Raw genomic sequence first — 19,540 nt, 5'->3', positions numbered from 1 at the left:
CCATCAGACTATTAAATTAACCACAAAACCACCGTGGTCTGCACATTCTTGATCGGCAGAAATGTTTTTTGCTTGTTTTTGCTTGTCAAAGGGTGCATTCATTGACATAAGGTATGCTCTATGGTATGCTCTCTCGTAAGGGTGCAGCTCTATGATAAACAGTGTTTCTTGTAAACCATGTGATTTCATGGGCAGACACTGATTGGTCTCTGTCACCCAGAGCAGGAAGAGAACTCTTTAAAACACTACAAAACAACAACAGTAGAGACATAAGTTAAACTTTCCTGCTGAGTCATAACGTTCCTCAAGTATCACAGACGGTAAGACATACTGTAATTTTATCTCTTTCCATCTCTTTAATATTGTCAATATTGTGAATTTCCTGTCGTATCACAGATCATGGACGAGACAAATCATGTAGATTTGTCTTGTGTAACACACTTTGCACTGTTCTTTGTATTATTCTTTGTAATAGTCTTATGTAATGAGATTACAGCGGCTGTTTCAGGGAACCAAGACACAATGAATGAATTAGTATGAATGGGTTAAACTGGTACTGATTAATGGAAAAGCTCCTGGACAAATTATACTGTTATCAGTTTTTGTGTAACGCTGCCTGCAGGGTTTAAGCATCTGGGATCATTTGTGTTTAAACACGTTACTCACGCTACTTGTGTTACCTGTCGGTGTAGAGCTGTAGGCACCGTTTCTTTCAAAAAAAAAGTAGCCAAAAAATGTTTGCATTTCAGAACCTTAGGAAATGGACAGCGTCCGATGCGAACACACACACACCTATTAACTTGATAATTTAGCCGTAAAGTAGGCTTTCAACTTAGGACAGCGCCACTTCTCACAAATACAGATAGGATTGGAGATGAAAAGATGTCTGTCTTGTGCCATGCACAATGGCAGAGTTTAATACTTCTTCAGCACTAGCCTGCACCGGTTCGGGGTGCCTCCCATCCAGCTGCAAGCGAGCCAGCGCTGCGCGAAAAAAACGCGTAATCGTTGATTATAGTGCCTCCTAACCAAATTTAGTATAGCGCATCATAGTGGCATGTCGAACACATATCTCAAGATAGATAGATCAAGATATGATAAAGTTTGTGTTTTGTAGCTAAAACATTTTGTTTGGTGGTAAATTGTACATAGGTTAAAGTAGCAAAATCCTTTCAATAAATTTTGGTCATGTCCATCTAGAGATGTTAGAGGCCTAGGAGGAGTTTGATAAAGTTGGTTTTGCACATTGTGCAATATTATGAAGAAACTTTTTAGCGGAAATGGGCGTGGCCTATATCATCAGATTCAGCACAATTGAAGAAACACAAAGATGTAAGGTTTTCTAATGTGGGAGTTATAGGCAAAAACACGTTTGATATTATTATAGCGCCACCTAGTGGTCCACATGTGTAATTTTTGGTATCTGAGGTCCATGAGCCATTGGTCACCTACACTTTGAATTTGAAGTTGCTCATATTAGTGTAAGTTGTGAATCTAAACCTGGGTCCCATAGGCCACGTCCACATTGACGAATCAGTACCCAACTGAAGGCATGGCCTCAGGAGTGGCCCTAGATGGTACCCTCAAAATTTCGTAAAAATCGGATGAGCCGTTTATGAAATATAAACTTTTTGTACCTTTAACGCCCCTCAGTGGCAATTTGCATAAATAGGTCCTCAGAGGGTCACGGCAAACAAGAATCTAAAATTTTGCGTTGATAGCATTTATTTTGGCCGAGATATGGCAAAGTTTGTGTTTTCGTAGCTAGCTACACAAATGTGTTCGTGCGTAATATGCAAAATTTTTATCAGCAGAATGGTCACATGGTCTAGGAGGAGTTTGAAAAAGTAGGTTTACAATAAATCAGGATTTTTCGTGCATAAAAGTATATGCAGAACCGAATGGGAAAGTTGCTGATTTCAACCTTCCCAAAAGCGAGTCATCCAGCAGAGATTTACCGGCGGTTAAACGCTGACCTCAGGGTACTCCATTGACTCTAAATCCCCTTACAGGTATTACTACAATCTCAACATGAGAAATATATATAGACAATTCTTTGGTTTAAACTCTCTGCCCATCACAGTAGTTATTACACCTTCAGGGTGTGTGCCACTGCATACCTTATGTCAAAGGGTGCAGCCTTTGCCGTAAGGTATGCTCTACGGTATGCTCTCTCGTAAGGGTGCAGCTCTATGATAAACAGACGGTGTTTCTTATAAACCATGTGATTTCACTGATTTACAAGGAGACATGGCAGACACTGATTGGTCTCTGTCACCCACAGCAGGAAGTTTTCATTGTCCATATCGTTGAAAGTTGCTGAATTCTTTAAAACACTAACAACAGTAGAGACAGAAGTTAAACTTTCCTGCTGAGTCGTAACATTCTTCAAGTAGCACAGATGGTAAGACATATAATTCTATCTCTTTAATATTGTCAATATTGTGAATTTCCTGTTGTGTCACTGCAGATTTGTCTTGTGTAACACACTTTGCACTGTTCTTTGAATTAGTAGTCTTATGTAATGAGGTTACAGCGGCTGATTCAGGGAACCAAGACAATTCATAAATTTGTATGAATGGGTAATGAGAAATGCTATTAAATTGGTACTGATTTATGGATAAGCTCCTGGACAAGTGATACTGTTATCAGTTGTTATCTAATGCTGCAGGGTTTAAGCATCTGGGAATGTTTTCTAAACTAAATGTATGATGTGTTCACACTGAGGCAGAGCAAATGTTTAATCGCATGAGTTCATCGCAAGATCATTGGGATCATTTGTGTTTAAACACTTTACGTTACTTGTGTTACCCATCGGTGTAGAGCTGTAGGCACCAAGTTTCTTTCATCAATTTGTCCGAATTAACCACTATTGCTGCTTTGTACCTGTTGTGGAATCCCAAGATACGTTGGAAAATCAAAAGCTGTCATGTCTGGAGCTCGGTGCGCTCATAGAGACCGACAACCCCGTTAACATCCCCTGAAAGATATACATTTACAGTGCAGAGAATTATGTGTAGACTATTTGTCGGCTTGTTGAGCCATGTGTTGCCAATGCCACACATCGGTTTGAATTGTGTTTTTATATTTTTTAATTTGCTCTCACGATTGCTTCCTACTGCCGGGGTTGCAACTGAAACTAGAACTGCAAGCAGTTATAACGGGGCCCAAGCCTCCGATGCCAGTCTCCCCTAATGCCCCGGGGAGCTGCGCCAATGCGGGACCTGAAGCATTACGTGTGTGTGTGTGTGGGGGGGGGGCAATCATTGGTAAATATCGAGAGGTTTGATACACAAGGTCTGTGGTGCTCTGCCATTGCAAATGTAGTGGTTAACAGTTCATCTCCATGAAAATACAGACTACCTTTAACAATTCTCGGGGTTGCAACTGAAATTAATGCTGCGAGCAGCGATGGAAGGGCCCTCGGGGGGCGCTATGACCAAATGTCAATTTTGGCCTGTAGGTGTCCTCAGGCCTGGATCCTTGTCAGTCGTGAGAAATTTCGGGCAGATACAACAACGTACACTCAAGTTTCAACAACTTCTTTGTTCATCGCTAAACACTCAAAATGGCCGCCACGCCACGCCCACACCGTCTGATGAAAAGTTTTTCTTTTAATAACCTTTCATCGTTAAGGTGTTGGGATGGTACAGACCAAGTTTGAAGTCCATCGGATGAAATCTCTAGGAGGAGTTCAATAAAGTATAGCACCTTGACTTTTAGGCCTACTTCCTGTTGCCACTAGGGGGCGCTATGACTTTAAGTAAATATCGGCCTTTATTTGTCCTCAGGGTTGGACTCTTATGAATCCTAATAATTCCTTCAGTTTCAATAGGGCCTTTGCCGCTGTCAGCGCTCGGGCCCTAACTAAAGGCTAAAGCAACGGCAGTTTATGGAAAGCAGGAGTGTAATTATGGACAGATCATGGTCCTGACTGATGAGGAAGTGATATTGATAAAAGTTGTGATTTACATATTTACAGTGTATGCTTTTTTGCCAGCTTTCCTTTCTGTTTAAGGAAGCAGCGACTGTATTGCGTTTTGCCTGTAAAACCATGTCTGTGTTCTTCATATGTATGCAGAATTATAGTTTGCTCTTCTTATATAAAATGCGGCTCTGGTAGATGTTTATAATTGGTCAGGCTGAGCAAACCTTCTTTTATGTGAACGCATGCGCCGCTGGATTGGTCTGGTTGCCTGTCTGTCTGTAAACTAACCATGGGTTGACTGAACTAGTTGTTAACCACCATCGTGACACAGGTTATGTGGGACCGCGGTTGTTGGGTTAGGTGAAGCCAGGGAACTGAAAGAAATCCAGGACATGTTGATCTGGATTCGTAGTACAGGCCTCTGGGGTCTGAAAACAAAAACATGGCCTATATTCTGAATGCAGTCCTCTGACTGAAGACCCTGACACACCAACCCGATTATCGGCCATCTGACGAGGTCGGTGACTTGTCGTCAGTTGGAGGAGCCATCAGCGTTCATTTGGGCCGATTTGACATGTTGAATTGGAGGGCGGGCAGTCGGAATCAATGACCCATCTGATTGGTGGAGAGCTAATCCAGAAATGGCGAGCGGGATGAGTGTGACTAAAGTCTCTCAAAATCTGATGAAAATCTGTTAAACTGACCTTTGTTGATCTGAAATGAAGACAGATTCAACAACTGCACGGCCTAATTCCCCCTTACAATGTTTTCAGAAACATGTTTCAGTAATCAATCTTCGCAAAGTATGAGATCGTATTCTGAACGAGCCGCCATCATGGTCGGGGAGAAGCCAGACCCACATGTTGCGTCTGTCATTTCCGGTTTTCATTTTTTGAGGCGACAATACAGATTAGCGCCGCCTGCTGTTATGGAGACGTATATTACATTCCGCCCACGCACAGAACGTACGCTGAAGTCGGCGTCGCTTCGGGGTTTTCTGAGGAACTTTTTGGACGACTGATCAGTAGGACGGGCTTTTCTGCCGATGGTCGGCCGTCGGGTTGGTGTGTCAGAGGCTTTCGAGGGAATAAGTCACAAGGCTCATTATTTGTTTGTAGGTGTAGACATTGAGAAAGCACAAGGCCCTGGTTCTGATGCTGAGAAGTATCGGGATCTTTCCTAACCATACCTATCCAGACATTACTGAATTAATTTTTGCATGTTTTGATGGTTTTGCTGCCCAGAAAAGCTCCCTGACTGCAGCCAACAATTTATCTTACAGTATAGATTACACACATTCTTGGAAAAAAACATTATGATTAGATGAGAGTAAACTTGTATATGCTCCAACCTCCTGAATCAAAATAGCTCAATGATTTTCTGTTTTTACTTATTCTTCAGGAAGTGCTATGGATAATCCACATGATGATGAACAAATAGCAGAAAGTAAAAAAGAACTGGAAACCAATGGAGCCGCAGCAGCCACTGCAATGATCCAGACTTATTTGGACAAACTGGATAATGTTCAGTTAAATATTGCGATCACAGGAGAGTCTGGTCCTGGTAAATCCTCCTTTGTTAATGCCTTTAGAGGCATACCCAACAGTGATAAGGAAAGAGCTGCCCCTACTGGTTTCACAGAAACCACCACAGATGTTACACCATACCCTCATCCAAATTATCCCAATGTTACACTTTGGGATCTTCCTGGTATTGGCACCACCAAGTTTCCAGCTGAGGAGTACCTGAAGAAGGTTGAATTCAAAAGGTTTGACTTCTTCATCATCATCTCAGCTGATCGCTTCACAGAAAATGATGTGAAGCTCGCTGAGGAGATTCAGAAGATGGGGAAGAAGTTCTACTTTGTTCGCTCAAAGATTGACCACAACATACGTGATGAGAAAAGAGATCAGGGGTCAGAGTTCAACGAAGAAAAGACCCTTAAAGAAATGAGGGAGGAATGCATTAAAGGTAAGTCTGAGGTTAGGTGGATATTTATATATCTGCTGTGCCGCTATTTTTATTTTTAATACATACTGTGTATATATGTTTATACTTATATTGTTATATTCTGGTGCTTGATTCTCTTAGCCTTCTTATATTTAGAGATTGTGTGACGCGCACCTACATCACCAAAACAAATTCCTTGTATGTTTAAAGAAACGTACTTGGCAATAAAGCTTTTCTCATTCTGATTCTAATTTACAAATGTATGCAACAAAGGTCACAAGTAGACACTTTAATTTTAAGAGAGGACAAGATAATAACTTTCCACATGTGTTAACAGGTCATAAAATGAATCATATAAACACTGGCAGAGCCCCCTAATGAGGGTCTCATCTTCTCAGATCTGAACAAATATTTCTACTGTAAATGACCTACCTGTCTTTGTGTCGGGCCTGCAGAAGGTTTCTGGGAAGTGTAGGCTTAAGACGTTGTTTCTCAGTTTGTTTTAATTTCATCATGTGAAGTTTACTTCCTGTTCTCTTTGTGACGAAGGTCTTAAAGGACGTGTTGAGTCTCCACAAGTCTTCCTGGTGGCCAGCCGTGATCTCCGCCTGTATGATTTCCATCTTTTAAAGAAAACCTTAGAGGAAGAACTTCCTGCACACAAGAGGTATGTTCTGCTGTTGGCCTTGCCCAATGTCAGTTGTGAAATCATAAAAAAGAAAGAGGCTTTACAGGCTAGAATAAAGTACCTTGCAGGTGCGTCTGCATTGGGAGCAGCTGTACCAATTCCTGGGTTATCTGTTGCCATTGATATGATCATGATTGCTTACACCATTAGCCAGTACCAAGCTACCTTTGGTCTTGATAGTGAGTCACTGCAGCGTCTTGCTCAGACTGTAGGTATGCCTTTGGATGAGCTTAGAGCAGTGATGACATCACCACTGGCTGGAAAAGAAATAAACAAAGATCTTATCAACAGGATACTGAGCGAAGGTATTTGAAAAGGCCCTGGGTTCGACCCCAGTGATATAAATAAATAGATCTTTATTGTCATTGTGCTCAAAGTATAATGACAATATGTTTACCAGCTCTTCAGTAGATTTAGTAATAGTGACAAGGTTTTTGGTGGTGAGGTAGCAGCATAAGGGCTTGTTAGTGCAACAAAGTTGTGCAATGTTTCAGTCTTTGGAATTATTGATTTTGATGTCATGGAAAGGGACAATGGTTCCTACGTACAGGATGTGGCTCCAAGACCTGACCAGTACATTACATCTGGAAAGGATAAGATATGTAATGAAAGACAACTTAGCACATTACATTAAAACTGAGACCAGACCCTGCTGAACCTGAACCTGAACCCAGCTGTGTGTCCATGAAGAATCACTGGTCCCTTGAGACACTGTTACTTTAAAAAACAAGGCGACCTGTAAGGGACAGGCCAATTAAAATGGAGGAGATGAGAAGGACGAGTCCAACACAGAAGGAAAGGGAGGAAGATATTGAAATAAAGAGCCAAAGACTGAGGTGAGTTGTTCTGAAACCTCCAACAAACTAGAAGTAGTGTTGTCTCTCAGTGTTGTTTTCACCTGGTATTAAAATCCGATCTGATTAACTGATTAGTTATTCGAGTTACAGTTCTCAAGGACACATGGACGCCACAGCTCTCTTTTCCCTTCCTCTCAACTTCTCCGCCGTGTGGCGCGTACCCGCTCGTGGTGTGAAGCGTGTCGGTGCTATTCTCGCACATGTAGGGAACCTCGTGAATTAACCGGCAACATGTCAGCTGTTTGGAAATTCTTCAGCGTGTGTGCAGAAGATAACAAGCTTGCAATATGCAACACCTGCTAGGAAAAAGTAGGGCATGGAGGGACGACACCAAAAACAAAAATCTAATTTTTCAGTGTGATATAGGATGTGAAAAGAAGGAAATGGTTCTAACATTGCTCTTTAGATGTGTGTGAATGTCCCACACCAGGAGTCATTTATATAGTTCTATTTTATAGTGATACATTATCTGTTCAAAACATGTTCTATGTTCTGTGCAAAATGTTCTATTAAAGAAAAGATAGAAAATAAATATTTGTTTGTGCTGTAAAGTGGTTAGAAAAATTTATCGGAATTGGCTAAAAGATGTCCGTTCCATTCCTCTGTCTCTGTGTCGGGGTTCTAACCTCCGGTGGATTTGTGAGTTCTATGGTTAACTGTTCCTCAGATCTCTGCAGGGTAAATCCAGACAGCTAACTAGACTATCTGTCCAATCTGAGTCTTCTGTTGCACGACTAAAACTACTTCTGAACGTCCACATGTTCCACCAAAACCAGTTCCTTCCTGAGACTATTTAGCAGAGGCACCGTGGCTCCGTCCGAAGCTTAGCACCGCCCACAACGATCGTGATTGGTTTAAAGAAATGCCAATAAACCAGAGCATGTTTCTCTTCCATCCAGGAAATACTGTGTGGATTAGACAGACCTTCCTCCGCAGCGCTGTGGAGGAAGGTCTGGCTATAAGAGACTGCTGAACATGACCCTCAATAAATGTGTCTATCAGGACCCATCAGAGACCAGACCCTGCTGACTCTGATCTTGAACCTGAACCTGATCCTGATCCTGATTCGGAACCTGAACCTGAACCTGAACGTGATTATGAACTTGAACCCAGCTGTGTGTCCTTTAAGAGCGACCGGTCAAAGGAGGATGTGATTAATTTTAAAGATTTTTCTGACAAACAGTAAGTTGTTATTAGCATTAAGTTGTTAATAATTACATGTATGTACAGTATATAGCCTGTAGTATTATTATATTTGGTATAAGTATCAGTTCTTATCAGTAGTATTCAATGCTGCTTCCTCTTTATCTGCTGATAGAAGGTAGGAATTTAAAAACTGACAAACATTACTAATATTTGAAATAAAAACAGTTGTTGTCTGTGTTAAAAGATTCTTTTGATTTTCGATTTATCTGTTTTTGTTTCAGGATCCAGCAGCAGAGACCAGAGTCTCCTGAATCTGAACCTGAACCCAGCTGGTTGTCCTTCAAGACCGACCAGTCAAAGCAGGATTTTATTTATATTAAACAAAGACATCCATCTGACAGAAAGTAAGTTATCAGTACAATATAATGAGACAGCCCGTTCTCATTCCGAACTCGTAAAATAAGGACGTTTGGACTGTCAGCGTCTGATGTGACGTAAAAGGCGCCCTTCATCGTATTTATGTAACGAACCAGGGACACCTGAACTTAGATAAGATGTAGCTGATGTACCCGGACTTTCACGCAGGAGACCCGGGTTTGCGTCCCACTTGTAACGATTGGTAGAGTCGCTTTTTAGAGTCGCATTTTTCTTTCCTCCCGCGTGTCACGGAACAGTACGACCTTTTAGTAGTCCCGACCAAGCGTGTCAAAAGGGACGGCAATAGTGCCGATCAAGCGCGTTCACATGAAATGTTAAAGGAGACCTTTAGCGGTCATTTTTTTTCGAGATGGGTGTGAGAACCTGTTGAATGAGATTCATAGATGTAGTATTTTAGAATTATTTCACATAGTCAACTTTTCCGTCAGACACTAGATTGTATAAGTTGCTGTGAGCTGTAAAATCACCTCCTCTTATTATTAGGTATTTAGGCCTTTATTAGTGACAGCTTAAGCCCTATTCGCACGGGATAAGTATTACCTGGGCACCTCTTGTAGTTTATAAATTACCCCCACACGTCTGTACTTCGTCTGTTGCATTCACACGGGATAACTGAAGTCTGTATTTTACTCAAATTTACAGACATTATCCCCCGGATATGATGTCAAAACTTTTCATTTATAATTGACAACGCAGCCAGTTAGACCCCAAATCACAGAGATGCCGATTCGCACGGGACTAATATTATCACAGGACCTCCGTTTTCGGCGAAATATGGTAGGTCATTTTGCGGGGGAATTATTACTTTACAAATTACAGACATGACCGATTCACACGGGATTAAGATCACAGACAACCTCCGCGATTATTACAAATGACTGGAGGTCACCAGGTAATACTTATCCCGTGCGAATAGGGCTTTAGACAAACCCTTGTGTTGTCTTCCCATCAACCTTGAAAAAAGACAATTTTTTGACGCCTTTTTTTACAGTTTATTTTTGCTTTTTCCAACGTTTTAAATTGTAAAATTTTTCTTCTTATATTTTAAGCACTTATTTCTACATCACATATATATTATATAATTTGACCCTAAGTCAGCACACGGGTTAAGGGGAGGGGGGGGGGGTGGTTGGCATGCAGGAAAGTGTCGCAGATCAGAATCAAACCCACGCCCTCCGCGTCAAGAACTGAGTCTCTATATATGGATGGCTCAACCACTCGGCCACCCAGGCACCCATACAGTATATTCACCATTTGTAAACACACAGCAGAACATGACATCATCTGGGAGCTGACCGGGCAAAGAGAGCAGTCTTCCTCACTCAGACCAGTCAGCTGCTTCAGGAGTCCTTAAAGCTGCTGACACACCAACCAGACGGCCGACCTTCGGCAAAAAAGGCAGTTGGACTGATCAGTCGGATCCCCGAGGTCCAATCAATGCTTCAGAACACACCAAGGCGAGGCTGTTACGGAGACATGATAAGTCTCCATAACAGCAGGTGGTGCTACTCTGTATTGTCACCCAAAAATGAAAACCAGGCAGCTGATTGGACAATCGTGTCACGTGGGTCTAGCTGCTGCTTCCGGATTTGGGATTTTTTTCAACCGGCCATTGCAGCCATTAATGTTGGCTCATTCAGAATACCATCTCATATTGTAATAAAATAGTTCACCAAAACGTGTTTCTGAAAACATTTGAAGAGAGAAATAGGCCATGCAGTTGCTGAATCTGTCTTAATTTCAGATCAACAAAGGTCAGTTTGATCCCGCAAGCCATTTCCAGGTGAGTCCCGACTGCCCTGTCTCCAACTGAACACGTCAGGTTTGCCAAAATTAAGGCCGACGGTTCCTGTGACGGACGACGGCACGTAACACAACGAACAGTCTCAAGTCACCGACCCCGCCAGACTGTCAGACGGCCGATTATCGGCCCGATATGTAGCTGCTCTTAGGCCAAACATGATGTAGCCCTTGTTTACTTCTTAGTTCTTTCTGTTGATTCACAGTGGGGTCAGCAGTATCACCAGCACTTTATTGTCAGTGGAAACCATCTGATTCAATTTTGTAATCAACATTACATTGTGTTTGTCTCTGTGTGGACAGACATGATGTGAGCTAATTCTTCCTGATTCCTCCACAGAGTGGACCAGGAGAGCTCAGAGGTTCCTATTGGTCAGTCTGCCCAGCAGCATCAAACAGACCTGGACTCCATATTTATGGTCTGTACATGTACAACAAGCACTTTTACATCTATTCTGTTCACAATCATCTCCATGCTGCACTGTTCAGTCCAGTTGGTTGACAGTCTGTCCAACATGGATCTGATGTTTGCTTCCATGATTTCCGTTTGATTGTGTGGTTCATATAATCTTCTGTTCCAGCTGCTGTGTCCAGATTACCCAGAATGCTCAGAGCGTAAGAGGGAGGATGAAGAGCAGGGGAGGAGCAGAGAGGCATTTCTGAAGATCACACTGCACTTCCTGAGGAGAATGAAGCAGGACGAGCTGGCTGACTGTCTGCAGAGCAGTAAGAGGATTTCTCCAAAGATTTAACTAGCTGGACTAATGGGACATTTACTAATGTCTCCAGAGATAATATGTTTATGTGTAAATTCTTTAGAGGATGTAAACTGTCTACTTTGTAAATGACTTACTGATCTTATGGATCTTCCTCTGGACTTCCTCAACACTGAGATCCTGACTGATGTTACAAAGTCCACCTCAGTGGATGTGCTGCTGACAAACCTCATCAGGGGGAATCTACTTCCCTCTGCTCGGCTCTGGATAACCACACGACCTGCAGCAGCCAATCAGATCCCTGCTGAGTGTGTTGACATGGTGACAGAGGTCAGAGGGTTCACTGACCCTCAGAAGGAGGAGTACTTCAGGAAGAGATTCAGAGACGAGAAGCAGACCAACAGAATCATCTCCCACATCAAAACATCACGAAGCCTCCACATCATGTGCCACATCCCAGTCTTCTGCTGGATCACTGCTACAGTTCTGGAGGACATGTTGAAGACCAGAGAGGGAGGAGAGCTGCCCAAGACCCTGACTGAGATGTACATCCACTTCCTGGTGGTTCAGTCCAAAGTGAAGAACATCAAGTATGATGGAGGAGCTGAGACAGATCCACACTGGAGTCCAGAGAGCAGGAAGATGATCGAGTCTCTGGGAAAACTGGCTTTTGAACAACTGCAGAAAGGCAACCTGATCTTCTATGAATCAGACCTGACAGAGTGTGGCATCGATATCACAGCAGCCTCAGTGTACTCAGGAGTGTTCACACAGATCTTTAAAGAGGAGAGAGGACTGTACCAGGACAAGGTGTTCAGCTTCATCCATCTGAGTGTTCAGGAGTTTCTGGCTGCTCTTCATGTCCATCTGACATTCACCAACTCTGGAGTCATCCTGCTGTCAGAAGAACAAACAGGATCAAGACACTTCTACCAGAGTGCTGTGGACAAGGCCTTACAGAGTCCAAATGGACACCTGGACTTGTTCCTTCGCTTCCTCCTGGGTCTTTCACTGCAGACCAATCAGAATCTCCTACGAGGTCTGCTGACACAGACAGGAAGTAGCTCAGTGACCAATCAGGAAACCGTGACGTACATCAAGAAGAAGATCAGTGAGAATCTGTCTGCAGAGAGAAGCATCAATCTGTTCCACTGTCTGAATGAACTGAATGATCATTCTCTAGTGAAGGATATCCAACAGTACCTGAGTGTAGGACTCTCCTTATTTAATCTGTCTCCTGCTCAGTGGTCAACTCTGGTCTTCATCTTATTGTCATCAGAAGAAGATCTGGACGTGTTTGTCCTGAAGAAATATGGTGCTTCGGAGGAGGCTCTTCTGAGGCTGCTGCCAGTGGTCAAAGCCTCCAACAAAACTCTGTGAGTGTGTTTTATTCATCAATAAAAAACTCTGATATCTTTCAACAGGAGTTAAACATAATAACTTGTTTCCTTCCTGATGTCTCTCCAGACTGAATGGCTGTAATCTGTCAGAGAGAAGCTGTGAAGCTCTGTCCTCAGTTCTCAGCTCCCAGTCCTCTAGTCTGCGAGAGATGAACCTAAATAGCAACAACCTGCAGGATTCAGGAGTGAAGCTGATCTCTGATGGACTGAAGAGTCAGAAAAAAAAAAAAAAAAAAAAAAAAAAAAAAAAAAAAAAAAAAAAAAAAAAAAAAAAAAAAAAAAAAAAAAAAAAAAAAAAAAAAAAAAAAAAAAAATTAAAAAAAAAAAAAAAAAAAAAAAAAAAAAAAAAAAAAAAAAAAAAAAAAAAGAAAAAAAAAAAAAAAAAATTAAAAAAAAAAAAAAAAAAAAAAAAAAAAAAAAAAAATTATAAAAAAAAAATTTTTAAAAATATTTTTAGTTATAAAAGAATAAGTTAGCAAGTTAGGTGTTTATATGTGCGGTAGTTATTACGTTTTGGAAAATTCCACGATCTCACCGTTACAACGCTAACGATAGCGTAAGATGACTGGCTGACTAACGTTTAACAGGGAGGAACGAAAAATCCTCTCTCTTGCTTTTCTTTATTTTGAGAGCAAATTGCCCCACAATATGAATACAGATTGATTATAACTTTTACCGTTGTTGTATAATCGCTTTATTACATGAGAGGGTTTGATTTAACGTCATATTATCATTTCAGTCATGCTTACGAACCTCGGCACCAGCGCCTGGGTACAAGTGGCATCACTGTCGTGCCAATAATGACGATAAATCAAACCCTCTAGTGTAATATTCAGTCACGATTAATTATCATGTTTCTAACTTGTTTAGAATAATATTCCAACAAATTTAACATGTGTTTAAAAGGGATTTTATATTCTCTATCACCAAAAGTCCAGACTTAAATTTTAAACACAAATGTTATCTGTCTTCTTCATTACCGTCCCTCCAACAAAGCTCTGTGAGTGTGATTTATTCATCAATAAATACTCTGATATCTTTCAACAGGAGTTAAATATAATATCCTGTTTCCTTCCTGTTGTCTCTCCAGACTGAGTGGCTGTAACCTGTCAGAGAGAAGCTGTGAAGCTCTGTCCTCAGTTCTCAGCTCCCAGTCCTCTAGTCTGAGAGAACTGGACCTGAGTAACAACAACCTGCAGAATTCAGGAGTGAAGCTGATCTCTGATGGACTGATGAGTCCACACTGCACACTGGAGACTCTCAGGTCAGGATTCATTAACCCATTCAACTGATGACCATTTAGAATCTGATTAACTTTAGTTGATAAACAGCTGGCGTGTAGCTTTGTGTCTGTTTATACGACAAACTTTAGCAGTAGTTTCAAGACTCAATAGTTAAATACAGATCATTTTAAAGGTGTTTAAAAGGGATTTTATATTCTCTATCACCAAAAGTCCAGACTTAAATTTTAAACACAAATGTTATCTGTCTTCTTCATTACCGTCCCTCCAACAAAGCTCTGTGAGTGTGATTTATTCATCAATAAATACTCTGATATCTTTCAACAGGAGTTAAATATAATATCCTGTTTCCTTCCTGTTGTCTCTCCAGACTGAGTGGCTGTAACCTGTCAGAGAGAAGCTGTGAAGCTCTGTCCTCAGTTCTCAGCTCCCAGTCCTCTAGTCTGAGAGAACTGGACCTGAGTAACAACAACCTGCAGAATTCAGGAGTGAAGCTGATCTCTGATGGACTGATGAGTCCACACTGCACACTGGAGACTCTCAGGTCAGGATTCATTAACCCATTCAACTGATGACCATTTAGAATCTGATTAACTTTAGTTGATAAACAGCTGGCGTGTAGCTTTGTGTCTGTTTATACGACAATCTTTAGCAGTAGTTTCAAGACTCAATAGTTAAATACAGATAATTTTAAAGGTGTATTCTAAATATGGACCAAAATGTAGCTGGACAACAAATAGACATAAAACAAACACATGGCTCCACATGTTGACAGAGGGTTCCTGGTGTTGTTCTGTGTATTTGCAGTCTGTCAGGCTGTCTGATCTCAGAGGAAGGCTGTTCTTCTCTGGTCTCAGCTCTGAGCTCCAACCCCTCCCATCTGAGAGAGCTGGACCTGAGCTACAATTACCCAGGAGACTCAGGAGTGAAGCTACTGTCAGAGGCACTAAAGGATCCTCTCTGGAGACTGGACACTCTCAGGTACAACACTGATGAACAAAAAGTAGATATTTGTGTAGGAAGTTTTAAAGGAGAACATCTCCAGGAACTAGAATGATAACTCCCTTTTATTAATAATTGATGTAGTTTGGTCACATCTCTGTATGTTAAAGGAAGTTTCCATGGTTTTAAGAAATGAAAATATGTTTTCCAGTATCCTTACAACGAGTTTAAAATAAAATGTGGGATCAAATTGGACAGTTTTAGATCCTGGTGCAGTGTATTCCAGGTGTCTCTCTCTCTCTCTGTCTCTCTCTCTCTCTCTCTCTCTCTGTCTGTCTCTCTGTCTCGCCAAATTGTTTTTATATTGCACACACTAGTTTCATACTTTCAGCTGATGTCATCATTGTCTAACATTTAGTCTATGATAATGACATCATTTTACGGATGGTAAACAGGTCAAATGTACCGATAGCCTAAACAGTAAAAGGTTAGATCCCAGGGAAGAAGTTCTCAGACTCCCTTTAATGTTCAGCTGGTTCTCCGATGTTGAGTTAAGGACACGTTATCAACTCTGTAAAACATTGTCTAATTCATGCATTCATAAATGTCCAAATGTACTAGGCCTACGCTGTTATTTGTACTCTATAACATATCTCATTCATTTCCATCTGTAGGGCTTTTATTTTCATCCAGCTGTGGTTGAATAACACAGCGTTCATATAGCAGCCTATAGATAAGTTTATCAGGAACTAGAGACGGACATCTCCATCCTATAAAACAACAACCTGTAGTTTCTATATTCTTAATTTATATTCTTAAGTTTAATATTCTCATGACCTGGTCAGTATGATATGATAAAGTAGGCTAGGAACACACTCTAATACACATCACATAGCCTATTATAAGAACAGCTGGTTTCTGGAGCAGTAAACAGCTTTAGAGGGCGGACTATGAAATAAAATCCTGACTTAGACCTCCTCTATCTGGAAAGTTTCCTATGATAACTTCTCTTATGATTGGACTCTTTAAAGGAAATTAAACTGGATTACATATGTTAATTGATTGACAGCCCAAATATGAATTTAAAGTGAGTAAATTCCAACTCTACATTTGATCAGATTGAAGCTGTGTGTGTTAGAGTGATGCAGACCTGCCAACATGTACGCATTTTGCGTACTCGGCACGCATTTTGACCCTTAAGTACGCTTGTACAATTCGCTGCTTTCTAGGTACGTATTTTGTTGCATCTCTCATTTCTCCAGTTTCAGTTTCTATGCAATCATCTATGACGTTGATTCTGCCGCTGAGGAGTGGAGTGAAAAGCTTTCGGCCAATCAGAGCGCTGCATTTTAACCCTCCGCCCACCTGCCCCTCCCTTCTCAAATACGGTCTATGGCCCCTCCTAGCGAAATGCTTCACGCGTTTAATTCAATTCAGTGCCTCAGCAAGCTGGGCTGTCCGGATAACCGTAGGCTTGCATGCCATGGCTGAACCGCCTCAGAAAAAGGTTCGGAACGATTTCTTAACGGGAGAGATGGCCTTTCCTCCACATGTCCAGACTACCTCACAGAGACAGTATATAGAACCTCATCACACCTCCACATGTCCAGACTACCTCACAGAGACAGTATATAGAACTTCATCACACCTCCACATGTCCAGACTACCTCACAGAGACAGTATATAGAACCTCATCACACCTCCACATGTCCAGACTACCTCACATAGACAGTATATAGAACTTCATCACACCTCCACATGTCCAGACTACCTCACAGAGACAGTATATAGAACCTCATCACACCTCCACATGTCCAGACTACCTCACAGAGACAGTATATAGAACCTCATCACACCTCCACATGTCCAGACTACCTCACATAGACAGTATATAGAACTTCATCACACCTCCACATGTCCAGACTACCTCACATAGACAGTATATAGAACCTCATCACACCTCCACATGTCCAGACTACCTCACAGAGACAGTATATAGAACCTCATCACACCTCCACATGTCCAGACTACCTCACAGAGACAGTATATAGGAACCTCACCCCCCAAAAAAAAAACCTCCCCCCCCCCCCCCCTACCCCACCCCCCCACAAAAAAAAAAAAAAACCTCATCCCACCTCCCCCCTCTCCACAATCCTTCACAAAAACAGTATATAGAACCTCATCACACCTCCACATGTCCAGACTACCTCACAGAGACAGTATATAGAACCTCATCACACCTCCACATGTCCAGACTACCTCACAGAGACAGTATATAGAACCTCATCACACCTCCTCATGTCCAGACTACCTCACATAGACAGTATATAGAACCTCATCACACCTCCACATGTCCAGACTACCTCACAGAGACAGTATATAGAACCTCATCACACCTCCACATGTCCAGACTACCTCACAGAGACAGTATATAGAACCTCATCACACCTCCACATGTCCAGACTACCTCATAGAGACAGTATATAGAACCTCATCACACCTCCACATGTCCAGACTACCTCATAGAGACAGTATATAGAACCTCACCACACCTCCACTGTCCAGACTACCTCATAGAGACAGTATTAGAACCTCATCACACCCCACATGTCCAGACTACCTCACAGAGACAGTATATAGAACCTCATCACACCTCCACATGTCCAGACTACCTCATAGAAGTATATACAACCTCAGAACGAAGCATAGACATTTGTACATCATCGAGGACGACAACCATCAGTCACCAAGGGCGACGATGAACACAGTCCCATAAACAAATACTCCCCACCCCCCCAAACATAATGATATTAAAAATAAATGGGTGATAAGAAAAAAAGCTTTCATAGTGTCCATCAGTGATGGGAGTAACGCGTTACAATTCAGTAGCTGAACTGACTGCAGAGATACATTTGCGACACGGATATTATTTTCCTGAGTTGTTTACCCTGCGTTGAAGCGAGCTGTCCCATCACTGTTCCCCGAGGTCAGAACCAGAACCAGAGACGGTAACTGACAACATCTGTGTCCTGTCAGTGGCGACAGCAATGTGACCGAGCAACTGACAGATAACATGTCGAGAATTAATGTTTAGTCTTGCTACACGTAATATTACATTTTATCAGCGGTGGAAAGTAACAATATACCGTCGGCTACTTTAATTCAATTAAAAAAAAACTTTTTTATTGAATCCTACTTATTAGGCTACTTCTAGTCCACCACAATTCAGACTTAGTCAAGTAGGCTATTGTACGTTTTACTTAACTATTTATTTTATAGCTTTAGTTACTTTACAGCGTCATATTAATAATACAAAATAATATGAATACATTATTACTTATTAAAGTGGATAAAGATAAGACTTTGTTGACCCCGTGGTGAAATTCACAAGCTAGCTGCCAAGAATACTTCCGCTGTTATTTTGGTAAAAGTAACGCAAAAGTAACGCAAAAGTAGTGTAAGCATTACAATTCAGAGACAGTAATATTGTAATATAACTAATTACTCTCAAAGACAGTAACTAGTAATCAATAATGTATTACATTTTGGAATTAACTTGCCCAACACTGGTGTGAATAGGCTAGCTTATCTCACCTGCCATCCTTCCCATTAGTTGGGGGCAGTTAGAAAAGTTGTCAAATTTCTAAAAGCGTATCTAAAATATCTGACCCATGTTATTTATTAGCCTATAATTGTGTCTCTGTCAGGCTTCAATCTTGTTCTTTTTTTTAGTAGTTGCTTTAGGCCAATTTAAAGTTGCTTTATGAGTAAATCATTACTTAGACTACTTCATTTCCCTTCAGTAATCAGAAGAAGGCTACATGTTAACCTGGTCTGACTCATCTTTAACACAGAAGTACTTAGGCATATTGATTAGCTCTCTCTGCCTCCTGTTGGTTAGACTAACAAATATATGGGCACAAAATATTGGACAGGATATAAGAAAACATTTGTATAGTAGTTTCACTACGCGTACAGCCATTCATCCACTCCTCTACACAGTAATAATAATTTATTGTAATCTAGAAGGTAGTGATGAGCCAAACAATGTATTATCAGGTGGAAGAAGTTTCCATGGGCTATGCCTCCTGTACAACGGTTTGTTTTCAATTCAATGTTAGGTGTGATATCAGTAATTGTATAACATGTATGGTCTACTTGTATATGGTTATGGAGTAAGTAATAAATATTGGTGAAAGAATATTATGTAGTATGGTGTTAGGTATCTCATAGGTTTATCATTGGTGAGCGTATATAGGCGGTGGGCTGTCGGAGATTGGTGTCGTTGGGGAGTTGTACTCATATCATTTCTTCAAGGTTGGCAGGTCTGGGTCAATGGTTTAACTGTGAATGCACTGAGAGAGAAAGGGTCTAAATCTGTTACCATGTAATTAACGGTGCTGTTGCCAAGAGGTGAGCAGAAAGTATTTCTAC

The 19,540-nt window shown here is 41.3% G+C and overlaps 1 protein-coding gene across 1 annotated transcript in view; it reads left to right on the top strand.

The window, feature by feature from the left end:
- LOC120562392 (interferon-inducible GTPase 5-like) overlaps positions 1-11,835 on the top strand; it is a 161,553-nt gene extending 149,718 nt beyond the window's left edge. The window contains exons 2-7 of the mRNA XM_039806112.1: positions 5,330-5,899; positions 6,428-6,545; positions 8,426-8,605; positions 8,851-8,973; positions 11,148-11,226; positions 11,389-11,835. Of these exons, the coding sequence (XP_039662046.1) occupies positions 5,338-5,899; positions 6,428-6,545; positions 8,426-8,605; positions 8,851-8,973; positions 11,148-11,226; positions 11,389-11,559 (1,233 nt within the window). The 5' untranslated portion in view covers positions 5,330-5,337 and the 3' untranslated portion in view covers positions 11,560-11,835. The remainder of the gene's footprint in view (positions 1-5,329; positions 5,900-6,427; positions 6,546-8,425; positions 8,606-8,850; positions 8,974-11,147; positions 11,227-11,388) is intronic.
- Positions 11,836-19,540: the final 7,705 nt, after the last annotated feature.

This window comes from Perca fluviatilis, chromosome 7 (genome assembly GCF_010015445.1).
Source record: "Perca fluviatilis chromosome 7, GENO_Pfluv_1.0, whole genome shotgun sequence".
NCBI lineage: Eukaryota > Metazoa > Chordata > Actinopteri > Perciformes > Percidae > Perca > Perca fluviatilis.
The sequence above is the reverse complement of the archived record's forward strand: the minus strand, read 5'-3'. Positions and strand labels throughout refer to the sequence as shown.